The 12,544-nt window shown below is 44.3% G+C and overlaps 1 protein-coding gene across 1 annotated transcript in view; it reads right to left on the reverse strand.

The window, feature by feature from the left end:
• LOC144598239 (cAMP-dependent protein kinase catalytic subunit beta) overlaps positions 1 to 10,552 on the reverse strand; it is a 139,713-nt gene extending 129,161 nt beyond the window's left edge. The window contains exon 1 of the mRNA XM_078408129.1: positions 10,391 to 10,552. Coding sequence (XP_078264255.1) covers positions 10,391 to 10,436 — 46 coding nt within the window. The 5' untranslated portion in view covers positions 10,437 to 10,552. The remainder of the gene's footprint in view (positions 1 to 10,390) is intronic.
• Between the last annotated feature and the right edge of the window lie 1,992 nt (positions 10,553 to 12,544).

Below are 12,544 nucleotides of genomic sequence, written 5' to 3' on the forward strand. Positions count from 1 at the left end.
TTTAGTTTAGAGATACAGCACGGAAACAGGCCCTTCGGCCCACTGAGTCCACGCCGACCACCAATCCCCGCACATCAACACTATCCGACACACTAGGGACGATTCACATTTATACAAAGCCAATTAACCTACAAGCCTGTACATCTTTGGACTGTGGGAGGAAACCAAAGATCTCAGAGAAAGCCCACAGGGTCAGGAGGAGAACGTACAAACTCCGTACAGACAGCGCCCATAGTCGGGATCGCACCCGTGTCTCTGGTACTGAAAGAGCTGTAAGGCAGCAGCTCTACCGCAGCCCCACCGTTGCCGCCCCTTCATTTCATATCTTTCATTCATTTGTTCTATATCTCTCCATATCACTGTCTATAATCTGTTGTTTCCCTTTCCCTTGACTTCGGTCTGAAGAAGGTCTCAACCTGTCACCAATTTCTTTTCTACAGAGATGCAACCCGCTGAGTTACTCCAACATTTTCTGTCTATCTCAGCTAGCACAGTTGTTTGTTACTTTTCATGTTAGTGGCAGGTGTTCCTTTTACTTTTAACTTTTAAAACTCGCTCCACCAGTTCTTGTGTAGTTGTGCTTCCACGGGCAGAGTTCTGTGTTGCTGTTGCCAGGTGCTCAGGGTCATTCCTAGAAGCAAGGCTTGTGGCATCTTGATGATTGCATTTCACGGAGATTTGTTGGCAGATTATTAATTATATTGTAATGCCATGCATTGTACTCTACAAAGGATAATGCTTAAATGATGGGGTGCTTCTAAATAACCAACTCATTTGGCTTTCATACATTCCATTGGATCTGTGGTTGTTTAATTTATCGTTGTGTGCCTTGGATGACTACCTTTAGAGAAGTACTAAATATTAATCCTGGTGTGTCTCTGGGCTTCACAAGCCTACTTGAAACCTGTGCCTTTGTAAATCTGCTTTGTTTTTCCCCCAACTTCTGATTTTTTCTATCTTATTCATGAAAATGAAGTGTTTCAAAGCATATTTTAAAACGCTATAAGTTCTGAGTTTTGATAAAACACTAAAATAAAATGGAGAAAACTGAGCCCTGCAAATTGTAAAGTTGATTAAACGAATGGAACTTGAGTCATCAGAGGAGCTGTTGAATATCTGCAATTAGTTTAGAGATACAGCGTGCAAACAGGCCCTTCGGCCCACTGGGTCTGCGCTGACCAGCGACATTAATACTATCCTACACACACTAGGGACAATGTTTACATTTACCAAGCCAATTAACCTACATACCTGCACGTCTTTGGAGTGTGGGAGGAAACTGAAGACTTGGATCCATGCTGACTCGGAACGATCCTGTTACTGCTATCCAAATGCTCCGCAATTTCGTCTTTTATAATTGACTCCAGCATCTTCCCCACCACTGATGTCAGACTAACTGGTGTATAATTTCCCGTTTTCTCTCTCCCTCCTTTCTTAAAAAGTGGGATAACATTAGCTACGCTCCAATCCACAGGAACTGATCCTGAATCTATAGAAGGTATTTATTCATAAAATGCTGGAGTAACTCAGCGGGTCAGGCAGCATCTCAGGAGAGAAGGAATGGGCGACGTTTCGGGTCGAGACCCTTCTTCAGACTGAATCTATAGAACATTGGAAAATGATCACCAATGCGTCCGCAATTTCTAGAGCCACCCCCTTAAGTACCCTGAGATGCAGACCATCAGGCCAAATGAAAGCCAAATGAGTTGGTTATTTAGAAGCACCCCATCATTTAAGCATTATCCTTTGTAGAGTACAATGCATGGCATTACAATATAATTAATAATCTGCCAACAAATCTCCGTGAAATGCAATCATCAAGATGCCACAAGCCTTGCTTCTAGGAATGACCCTGAGCACCTGGCAACAGCAACACAGAACTCTGCCCGTGGAAGCACAACTACACAAGAACTGGTGGAGCGAGTTTTAAAAGTTAAAAGTAAAAGGAACACCTGCCACTAACATGAAAAGTAACAAACAACTGTGCTAGCTGAGATAGACAGAAAATGTTGGAGTAACTCAGCGGGTTGCATCTCTGTAGAAAAGAAATTGGTGACAGGTTGAGACCTTCTTCAGACCGAAGTCAAGGGAAAGGGAAACAACAGATTATAGACAGTGATATGGAGAGATATAGAACAAATGAATGAAAGATATGAAATGAAGGGGCGGCAACGGTGGGGCTGCGGTAGAGCTGCTGCCTTACAGCTCTTTCAGTACCAGAGACACGGGTGCGATCCCGACTATGGGCGCTGTCTGTACGGAGTTTGTACGTTCTCCTCCTGACCCTGTGGGCTTTCTCTGAGATCTTTGGTTTCCTCCCACAGTCCAAAGATGTACAGGCTTGTAGGTTAATTGGCTTTGTATAAATGTGAATCGTCCCTAGTGTGTCGGATAGTGTTGATGTGCGGGGATTGGTGGTCGGCGTGGACTCAGTGGGCCGAAGGGCCTGTTTCCGTGCTGTATCTCTAAACTAAACAAAAAGAAATGCAAAAAAAGTAACGACGATAAAGGAAACAGACCATTGTTAGCTAGGGACTAGGTGAAAACGAGTTACAGGCAACGAGACTCGACAAGACGACTTTGAAACTAGTACAACTTGGGCGGGAGGTGGCGGGGGGGAAGAGAGGATGGAGAGAGGGGGGATGCACGTTCTCCCTGTGACCATGGGGATTTCCTCCAGATGCTCCGGTTTCCTCCCACATCCCAAAGATGTGCGGGTTTGTAGTTTGTTCAGCGTGAACTTGGTGCACCAAAGGGGCTGTTTCCATGCATTATGTCTCTATAGATTGAGGCTAAGTGGTAACCAGAAGTGAAGAACACTCCACTTGTATGACAACCAGCATTTCACAGACTGGGCCAGACTGTAGACGACATGCCAAAGATGCACCAGAGAATCACTGGCAATGTGCTGGCTGTGGGGTGGCATGTCATACTGACCAGAGGGCCAAATAGATTCTGTACCTGGCCCTTCAGCAACCACCTACATCCCCACCCTATTCATACCCAAGGGGGATCATTGACCATCTCAAAGTTAAACAAAGTTTTTTTCTTCAAATTCCAAAAATGTTTAGACACATTTTAAATAATTTAAAATAAACAAATATTTCAATTGGTGCTGGCTGGCTCGAATCATGGAAAATATTAGTCCGTGGCAAGGCAACCTGAAGTGTATATGGGCCACTTAAATTGATCACCCTTCCTTTGGTGTGGTCTGAGTCTTGAATCCTAAACTCTATCAGCAAAGCACCTTTCATCTGCCCAACACCTTCAACGATTTAGGCAACACTCAAAAGTCACATTTTTGCCAGAGAGTAGAGCAGTTCTTCAAACCAAATCCAACAGCATGTGCAGCACCTGACCTGCTCATCTGATGCCCCTGTGGGATTCTGCTCAACTGTACACCAACTATGAAGCCAAGGAGTGTTAACTGGTGCTTATTTTTAAAGAAATGTTTTCTGCTTATGTAATTGTTTTGAGTTTTCTACTTTATTAAATGGACAAATATCTTTATTTTTGAGGGTTTTAATTAGCTGTAGTTTGTGTATTTTGTATTTCACCATTTATTTGGACCTATTGCAAATGGATATGAGAGAAATTTAGTCGCTGTATTGATTAAAAACAAAACTGACCTGAAAAAAATGTCACTTTTTTCCCCACCGTATTTAGAGTTGTGCTGTTTCTTATTGTCCTGGTGATAATGAATGACATTGCATTTCAGCACAGTAAACTTCATTTGCCACATTCCAACAGCCCAGGCTTGCTTGACATTATCAGTTCAGTGTCTACTACACTTTTCCCAAGTTTAACCTAATTCCCTCCCTTTTCATAGTGGAAGAAACTGACAACAGGTTGAGAAATCTTTACATATGCTCGGAGTTATACTCATCCCATTGCAACACTTAAGTGTTCCTTTCATTTCCAATGCACTAACAATCATCTTCTCTCACCAATATGTCCCCAACACTTTGCAAAGGAGTTGAAATATCAAGCACCTTATTGTTGCTGTAAACGTTTGTTTTGTGCTCCACTCTGGTTAAATCGATTGGGAATCTCTATCGCAAAACTTGCGTTAAATTAAGCAAAATATTTTTTCTGTCCCAAAGTCACATCATAGAAATGAGTTGTAGTAGTACCAGCACAATGGTAGGACAAGGGCATGGCAGATTCAATCCTGGTCTTGGGTGTGGTGAAGAGATTAAAGGCAAAAAAAATTATCAGAGCGGAGTTGTGAGCATGTACTATTGGATAACTTGTGAGGGAAATGGAAAATTGGTTCTAACCAGAATGGGCCAAATAGTCATCTTCTGTGTCACTGATGAGTAATCTGAGACAATTACTTGGAACCAGCTATTTTGGTAAACACCCCAAGCATGAAAAATGGTACAAGATGAACATAAAATAAGACATATCGAATTAGAGATCTAACAATGTTTTTTTAAAGTAGGAAGTTCACAAATGAATTGGAACATTAGCACATGGTTATTAATTTACTCGAACTCTGATATTGTAGTCAGTGTACGTTATCAACATCAATGATTCCCCAACAGTTTCTGCCAAGTCCCACTTGAGAATGATTTCATAAGTGATAGGAGCAGAATTCAGCCATTCGGCCCATCAAGTCTGCTCCACCATTCAATCGTGGCCGATCCATTTCTCCCTCTTAACCCCATTTTCCTTCCTCCTCCCCATAACCCCTGACACCCGTACTAATCAAGAATCCGTCTACCTCTGTTGCAAAAATATCCATTGACGGCCTCCACAGCCTTTGGTGGCAATGTATTCTACAGATTCGCCATCCCCTGACTAAAGAAATGCATCCTCATTTCCTTCCTAAAGCAACGTCCTTTAATTCTGAGGCAGTGACCTCTGGTCCTAGACTCTCCACCAGTGGAAACATCCTCTCCACATCCACTCTATCCATGTCTTTCAATGAGATCCCCCCCCTCATCCTTCTAAATTCCAGTGAGTACAGGCCCAGTTACGCCAAAAGCTCATCATATGTTAACCCACTCATTTCTGGGATCATTCTCGTAAACCTCCGCTGGAGCCTCTCCAGAACCAGCACATCCTTCCTCAGATATGGAGCCCATTTTATTGGTTCTTTCTAGTATTCCCTCACCGCCGCACCAATTATATGTTGTAAATATTATAAACCAATAAAATGTTTATTTTATACGGCACCCAATGCCACCAGTGGATGCACTGTATTTACCACCACCCTAAAAATCAACCCCAAACTAATGGGTCTCCACAATCTACAATAATAACAAGTTTGATAGATCAGTTTACAGAATATTACAGCACAACTTAAAATAACCTTCAGAAAACATGTTAATTTATGTGGGATATTTTATAATTAGATCAAAATGAAGAACTTACATTGCAATGCTGAGAACTATATGCAGCACCATTTATCTTTAGATTTAGAGATGCAGCGCGGAAACAGGCCCTTCGGCCCACCGAGTCCGCGCCGCCCAGCGATCCCCGCACATTAACACTATCCAACACACACTAGGGACAATTTTTACAATTTGTACGTCTTTGGAGTGTACGTCTTCTCCTTTGCTCTATCTATTGTACTTGAGTATATTCAAATAGAGTATCTGATCTGTCTGGAAGGCATGCAAAATAAAGCTTTTCACATGTGATAATAATAAACCTCAATCTTTAGGTAGACACAAAATGCTGGAGTAACTCAGGGGGTCAGGCAGCATCTCTGGAGAGAAGCAATGGGTGACGTTTCGGATCGAGACCCTTCTTCAGACTGACCTAAATCTTTAGACGCAAGAACATGCGGTAGGCGCAAGGGAAGCAAAATCTTCGATACTTAGGCAAACGGAATAATTTTAATCACAATATAACTGCACAACTGCACTGTCAAAAATATGCATAAAATTAAAAAAATGTCTGGCAAAAGCTGAAAAGTAAATATAGTTCCTCAGTCTAAAAATATTTTTGAGAACATTACCTAGAAACAGGATTATGAATTAGGATAGGTTATACAGGGCAGTCACTGTGGAGTCACTATTTAGAAAAAGATACATTAAATCAGAAACTTAATGCGCAAATAATTCAGAGCAAAGTTGACATCAGGATGAAAAATAAAACTTCAGACAAAATCCACAAAAAGAGCCCAAAGAAAGATACATGGTTTAAATCTTAGAAATGGACAGTGAGTTTGCAGCTTTCTCTGACAGCTCAAAAGCCTTGAGCAAGGTCAGATTAAGGAGAAAAAAAAACCTCCCCTCAGGATTGTGGGCAAAGAGAACAGATTGCCTGAAACTCTAGATGATTTTTGGCACATTAGCAACCAGAAGAGGCCTAGATTAATCTCTGCAAAGAGAATGGATATGCGGGTTAATCTTGAATATTTCCCACACTGCAAAAGTCACACTAGAGTAACTGTACATAATTTCCAGATAGAACAATCTTTGTCGATTAAACAATTTTTCTTCATAATTTCTGACTTTATCAATGACAATCTTCTTGGGGGTTATCCCAACTGGCTCCAAATAACCCACATATGTGGGGGTTTTGCTAACTGGGAGGTTGAAATTCCTACTGTCTGTCCTTGTATCCAACATTAACAATGGACTCAACTTAGACCCAGTTATGGTTGGTTTTCTAATCACTCATAATTATAGGAACCATCCACTCAATTCAATCCCAAATTATTAATATTTTAAAAATGCAACATTTTACATACCGAACGTAATGAAATTATCATGCACACTTAACGAGAATGCTAATTAAACAACCAAAGTAGTTACTAGTTGCAATGCATTTCTAACAAGAAACAGTGCAAATGGAAGTCTTTTTTTTTGTTTTCACTGCACTGTTTGCCACACCAACACAAGTTGTGATAACCATGAACAGCCATGATACACCACATTTGATACATGATAATATCCTCATCAATAGATCAATAGCTAAGCCTAACTTACTGCCATTTATCCAGGCTATTTTCAATCAGCCGACGTAAACCATGCATTCAATACACAGCAAGGAACTACTTGTTTAAAAATTTTCAACATGTACTTTTTACTTCAAAATGGTAGAACTTACAAGTCATCACACAGGCATGTCAAATATGTTATCATAATTTTTAAACATTTCTCTGAGAAACATTAGAATTGGGAAAGTTTAAGATCTCATTAAAGAGTGCTTAGCCTTTTGCGAAAGAATTACAAAATTTCAGATGATTAACCAACAAAGCAGGTGAAAACCGTAATATTTCTCAATTGCTTTGGCAAGTTACCATGAATGATTTCAAAGATCATAATGTCCAGAGTCTATCATTACGAAGCCATATTCTAAAAATAGATCACCATTTTGTCTTCAGATTGCTGTACAAATATAACAATTACAAAATGAAACTCAAAAAGTTCCACAAGAATCAGTCTATGAACACAGCACAACACATGGTCGGTAGTGGGTCTATATGAATGTAGCCAGATTGCTTGGAGCTGCCGCAAAACGACCACAAAAGTTCATAGCTCGCAACATTTGAGGCAGAACAAGATTCAGGGCAAGACTCTTTCAGATATAAACTCACATTTTCTATGTGGCTTTGTCGACTTAAAACAATGAATGCACATTACAAATATTTATAGACATCCTCGCAGCAGTGCACAAAAGTTGACAAAAATAGGTCAGCTGCATCGAACTAATTGACTTATCTTACACAACAAGGCAGTCATACTAACCAGTGCAAAATATTAGCAATGTAGATATCTGAATACTACTTGCTTTTAAAACAATCAAGATTCTTCAATGAATTGTCTAAATTTGTTGGGGAGCAACAGTGAATTAATTTACTTGTCGTGGAAAGCAAAGTGATGCTAGCGTGCAAACCTGTTTTGCAGGAGCAAATAGGCCTCAACATGCAATACAACTCTTTACCTTAGAAGACACCAACCCATTTTCTAAAAATAGAACACATAGTCCTCCAACCCAAAACACGACAAAAATTGGATTTGAAAACCAATAATGTTTTTTTTGAGCAACGTGTATTTTTAAACTGCGGATAATAATAATAATGTGGCAACTAATCCCCTTGTGTTTATCTGTAATGATGTAAATGGGTGTGTGCCTCCCCTGGTGTGGAAGTGTGCAGACATCCGACGGTCCCTCTGAAGAAGGGTCTCGACCCGAAACGTCACCCATTCTTCCCCCCAGAGATGCTGCCTGTCCCGCTGAGTTACTCTAGCTTTTTGTGTCTACTCTCCTTCTTTTTGGGGGGGGGGGGATTTTATTTCTGCATTCTTCCCTAGAGTGTGTGCATCTTTTTGATTGCTTGCAAGGCTCTTTAGTTTGGCAGTAAGTTTGGCTTAGCCATTGATCTATTGATGAGGATATTATCATGTATCAAATGTGGTGACGGCTTGTTATCTGGACTAGAGGTTATTTTATTTTTGCATTCTTCCCCAGTGTGTGCGTCCCTTTCTATTTCCTTGCAAGGCTCTTTCGCAGTATTGAGGGGCATCTATCTATATTCAGGGGGGAGGGGGGGGGGAGCATTTTACTTTTGCATTCTTCGTGTGTGTATGTACAGTGCCCTCCATAATGTTTGGGACAAAGACCCATCATTTATTTATTTGCCTCTGTACTCCACAATTTGAGATTTGTAATAGAAAAAAAATCACATGTGGTTAAAGTGCACATTGTCAGAGTTTATTAAAGGGTATTTATATACATTTTTGTTTCACCATGTAGAAATTACAGCTGTGTTTATACATAGTCCCCCCATTTCAGGGCACCAGAATGTTTGGGACATATGGCTAAACAGGCGTTTGTAATTGCTTAGGTGTGTTTAAATGCATCCTTAATGCAGGTATAAGAGAGCTCTCAGCACCTAGCCTTTCCATCACCTTTGGAAACTTTCACTGCTGTTTATCAACACAAGGACCAAAGTTGTACCAATGAAAGTCAAAGAAACCATTAAGAGACTGAGAAACAGGAATAAAACTGTTAGAGAAATCAGCCAAACCTTAGGCTCACCAAAATCAAGAAAGAGAGCACTGGTGAGCTTACCAATCGCAAAGGCAGGTCAAGGAAGACCTCCACAGTTGATGATAGAAGAATTCTCTCTATAATAAAGAAAATCCCCAAACACCTGTCCGACAGATCAGAAACACTCTTCAGGAGTCAACTGTGGATTTGTCAATGACCACTGTCCGCAGAAGACTTCATGAACAGAAATACAGAGGCTACACTGCAAGATGCAAACCACTGGTTAGCCGCAAAAATAGGATGGCCAAGTTACAGTTTGCCAAGAAGTACTTAAAAGAGCAACCACAGTTCTGGAAAAAGGTCTTGTGGACAGATGAGACAAAGATTACCTTATATCAAAGTGATGGCAAGAGCAAAGTATGGAGGAGAGAAGGAACTGCCCAAGATCCAAAGCATACCACCTCATCTGTGAAACACAGTGGTGGGGGTGTTATGGTCTGGGCATATATGACTGCTGAAGGCTCACTTATCTTTATTAATCGTACAACTGCTGATGGCAGTAGCATAATGAATTCTGAAGTGTATAGACACATCCTAAAAAGGTCTTGAGTGGCCAAGTCAATCACCTGATCTGAACCCACTTGAGCATGCCTTTTATATGCTGAAGAGAAAACTGAAGGGGACTAGCCCCCAAAACAAGCATAAGCTAAAGATGGCTGCAATATAGGCCTGGCAGAGAGAGCCTCACCAGAGAAGACACCCAGCAACTGGTGATGTCCATGAATTGTAGACTTCAAGCAATCATTGCATGCAAAGGACATTCAACAAAATACTAAACATGATTAATTTCATTTACATGACATTGCTGTGTCCCAAACATTGTGTTGCCCTGAAATTGGGGGGAGTATGTATAAACACAGCTCTAATTTCTACATGGTGAAACCAAAATGTATAAAAATGGTCTTTAATAAAATCTGACAATGTGCAGTTTAACCACATGTGATTTTTTTTTTCTCTATTACAAATCTCAAATTGTGGAATACAGAGGCAAATAAATAAATGATGGGTCTTTGTTCCAAACATTATGGAAGGCTCTGTACGTATATCTTTGTGATTGTTTACAAGGCTATTTAGCTGTGGTAAGGGATTGGGGTGGGGGAAGAGGAGGAGGGCTATTTTGTTTTTGCATTATTTCTTTGTGTTTGTGTCTGTCTGTCCGCCTGTGGCAGACTTGTCCGAGGCTACACTGCAAGATGTCACACTCACACACACACCAGCAGTAACAGCAGCAGTTGCAGACGTCCAGGCAAGAGGCCCAGTAGGCCCTCAGCAAAGCCTGGCGCTGGGAGTTTGGATGAATGAGCCTCTCTCTCCCCCCCTCTCCCCTCCCCTCCCCTCCCCTCACGGGGCCTCTCTCCCTCCCCGAGTGCCGACTCACCGCTCTCGATCTCGTTGCCTTTTTTGGCTGTCGCAGCGTTTCCCATCCTTCGCAAGAGCCGGCGGAGACTCGATGGCTGAAGCGGGCGGGCGGCTTGCGGCTGCTCCTGCGTTGCCCCCACCACCACCACCTCACTCACTCACTCACTCCCTGCCTCAAACCCCAGTCCCCCCCTCCCGCGGACAAACAAGACCAATAGACCTCGGGCCCCCCTCCCTCACTCACCCACCACCACCACCACGCCCCCGCGGGGAGCGGCTCGGGGGTTGATCGGGATCGGGTGCGGCTTCTCTCTCTCTCTCTCTCTTCCCCCCTCACTCACAATCTCTCTCTCTCTCGCTCACTGACTGTGTGTCTCTCTCTCTCTCTCTCTCTCTCTCTCCCCCCGCCCGCCGCCGCTCCGTCTCCTCGACGGGCCACCGCGCAACGCAACCCAACCTGCTGGCGGAAATGACGGGCGCGCTCCCGCTCACACACAAACTCGCTGCTTGGCCCGCGCTCCGCGCTACACACACACACACACACACACACGGGGAGGAGGGGGACGGGGCGGGGCCGGCGTCCTGACGTCATCGCTGCAGGAGGGAGGAGGGAGGAGGGGGAGCCGTGTGTCGTCACGGCATCCCTTCTCAGTGACGTGTGGCGGGAACGCCCACGTGTGGCGGGCTCGGCCGTCCGGGGAGGCGGCGGGTGGGGGGATAACACGTGATGCAGGTTCGGCCGTTGGGGAGACCACGCGACGCAGGTTCGGCCGTTGGGGCGGAGACCACGTGATGCAAATTCGGGCGTTGGGGAGACCACGTGATGCAGGTTCGGCCGTTGGGGCGCCGACCACGTGATGCAGGATCGGGCGTTCGGGAGACCACGTGACGCCGGGTCGGCCGTTGGGGCGGCGACCACGTGACGCTTGGCGTCGAGCAGGTGAGATTCCCGCCCATTGTTTTGAGGATGTAACTAGGAAAATGGACAGGGGAGAGCCAGTGGATGTGGTGTACCTGGACTTTCAGAAAGCCTTCAACAAGGTTCCACATAGGAGATTGGTGGGCAAAATTAGAGCACATGGTATTGGGGATAGGGTACTGACATGGATAGACAATTGGTTGACAGACAAAGCAAAGAGCGGGGATAAATGGGTCCCTTTCAGAATGGCAGGCATTGACTAGTGGGGTACCGCAAGGCTCGGTGCTGTGACCGCAGCTATTTACAATATACATTAATGACTTGGATGAAGGGATTAAAAGTACCATTCGCAAATTTGCAGATGACACAAAGCTGGGTGGCAGTGTGAACTGTGAGGAAGATGCTATGAGGTTGCAGTGTGGGTGGGCGGATGCATGACAGATGCATGGCAGGGGGCGTGGCTGTGTTCTGCAGCTGCGGCTCACCGGCAGTCTCTCTGTTTTTTTTTGTGTTTTTTTGTCATTGTCGATGTTAAATGTACGTTTTGTTTTATTTTTAATTCTGTGTATGTAGGGGGGTGGTGGGGGGGTTGGGGGAAATATTTTTTCAAATCTCCTCCTCAACGGAGATGCGACCTTTACCGTGTCGTATCTCCGTTCGCGCTACGGCCTAACATCGTGGAGTCGGCGGCCTCCAGCCGGGATCGACCTCAAAGACTCCGGTCGCAGGGCCTGGACTTACCATCTCGGAGGCTTCGGCCGTGGGCCCTGCAGACCGCAACATCGGGAGTTCGCAGGTCCCTGGTTGGCGACCGGCTTTTGGGAGCTCCAACCGTAGCAGCTTCGACCGCTCCGAAGCGCGAGGTACGATCGACCCGCTCGCAGGCCGTTCATCGCCCTGCGTGGCTCGGCCGCAGCACTTTCCATCGCCCGGTGGGGGCTCAGGACTTTCATCGGCCTGCTCGGCTCGGCCCTGGGACTTTCCATCGCCCGGTGGGGGCTCAGGACTTTCATCGGCCTGCTCGGCTCGGCCCTGGGACTTTCCATCGCCCGGTGGGGGCTTCAAAAAGTTGGGAGCCTCGATCACCTCGTGGCACCACGGGAGAAGAATGAGGAGGAGATAAGACTTTGCCTTCCATCACAGTGAGGGTATGCCTAGAGCAATCACTGTGATGGCTGTTTTGTGTAAAAAATTATATCTGTGTGTCTTGTGCTTTTTAATGTCTACTGCCGGACCCTGACGTGAGAGGACGCT

Source organism: Rhinoraja longicauda, chromosome 11 (genome assembly GCF_053455715.1).
Source record: "Rhinoraja longicauda isolate Sanriku21f chromosome 11, sRhiLon1.1, whole genome shotgun sequence".
Classification (NCBI taxonomy): Eukaryota; Metazoa; Chordata; class Chondrichthyes; order Rajiformes; family Arhynchobatidae; genus Rhinoraja; species Rhinoraja longicauda.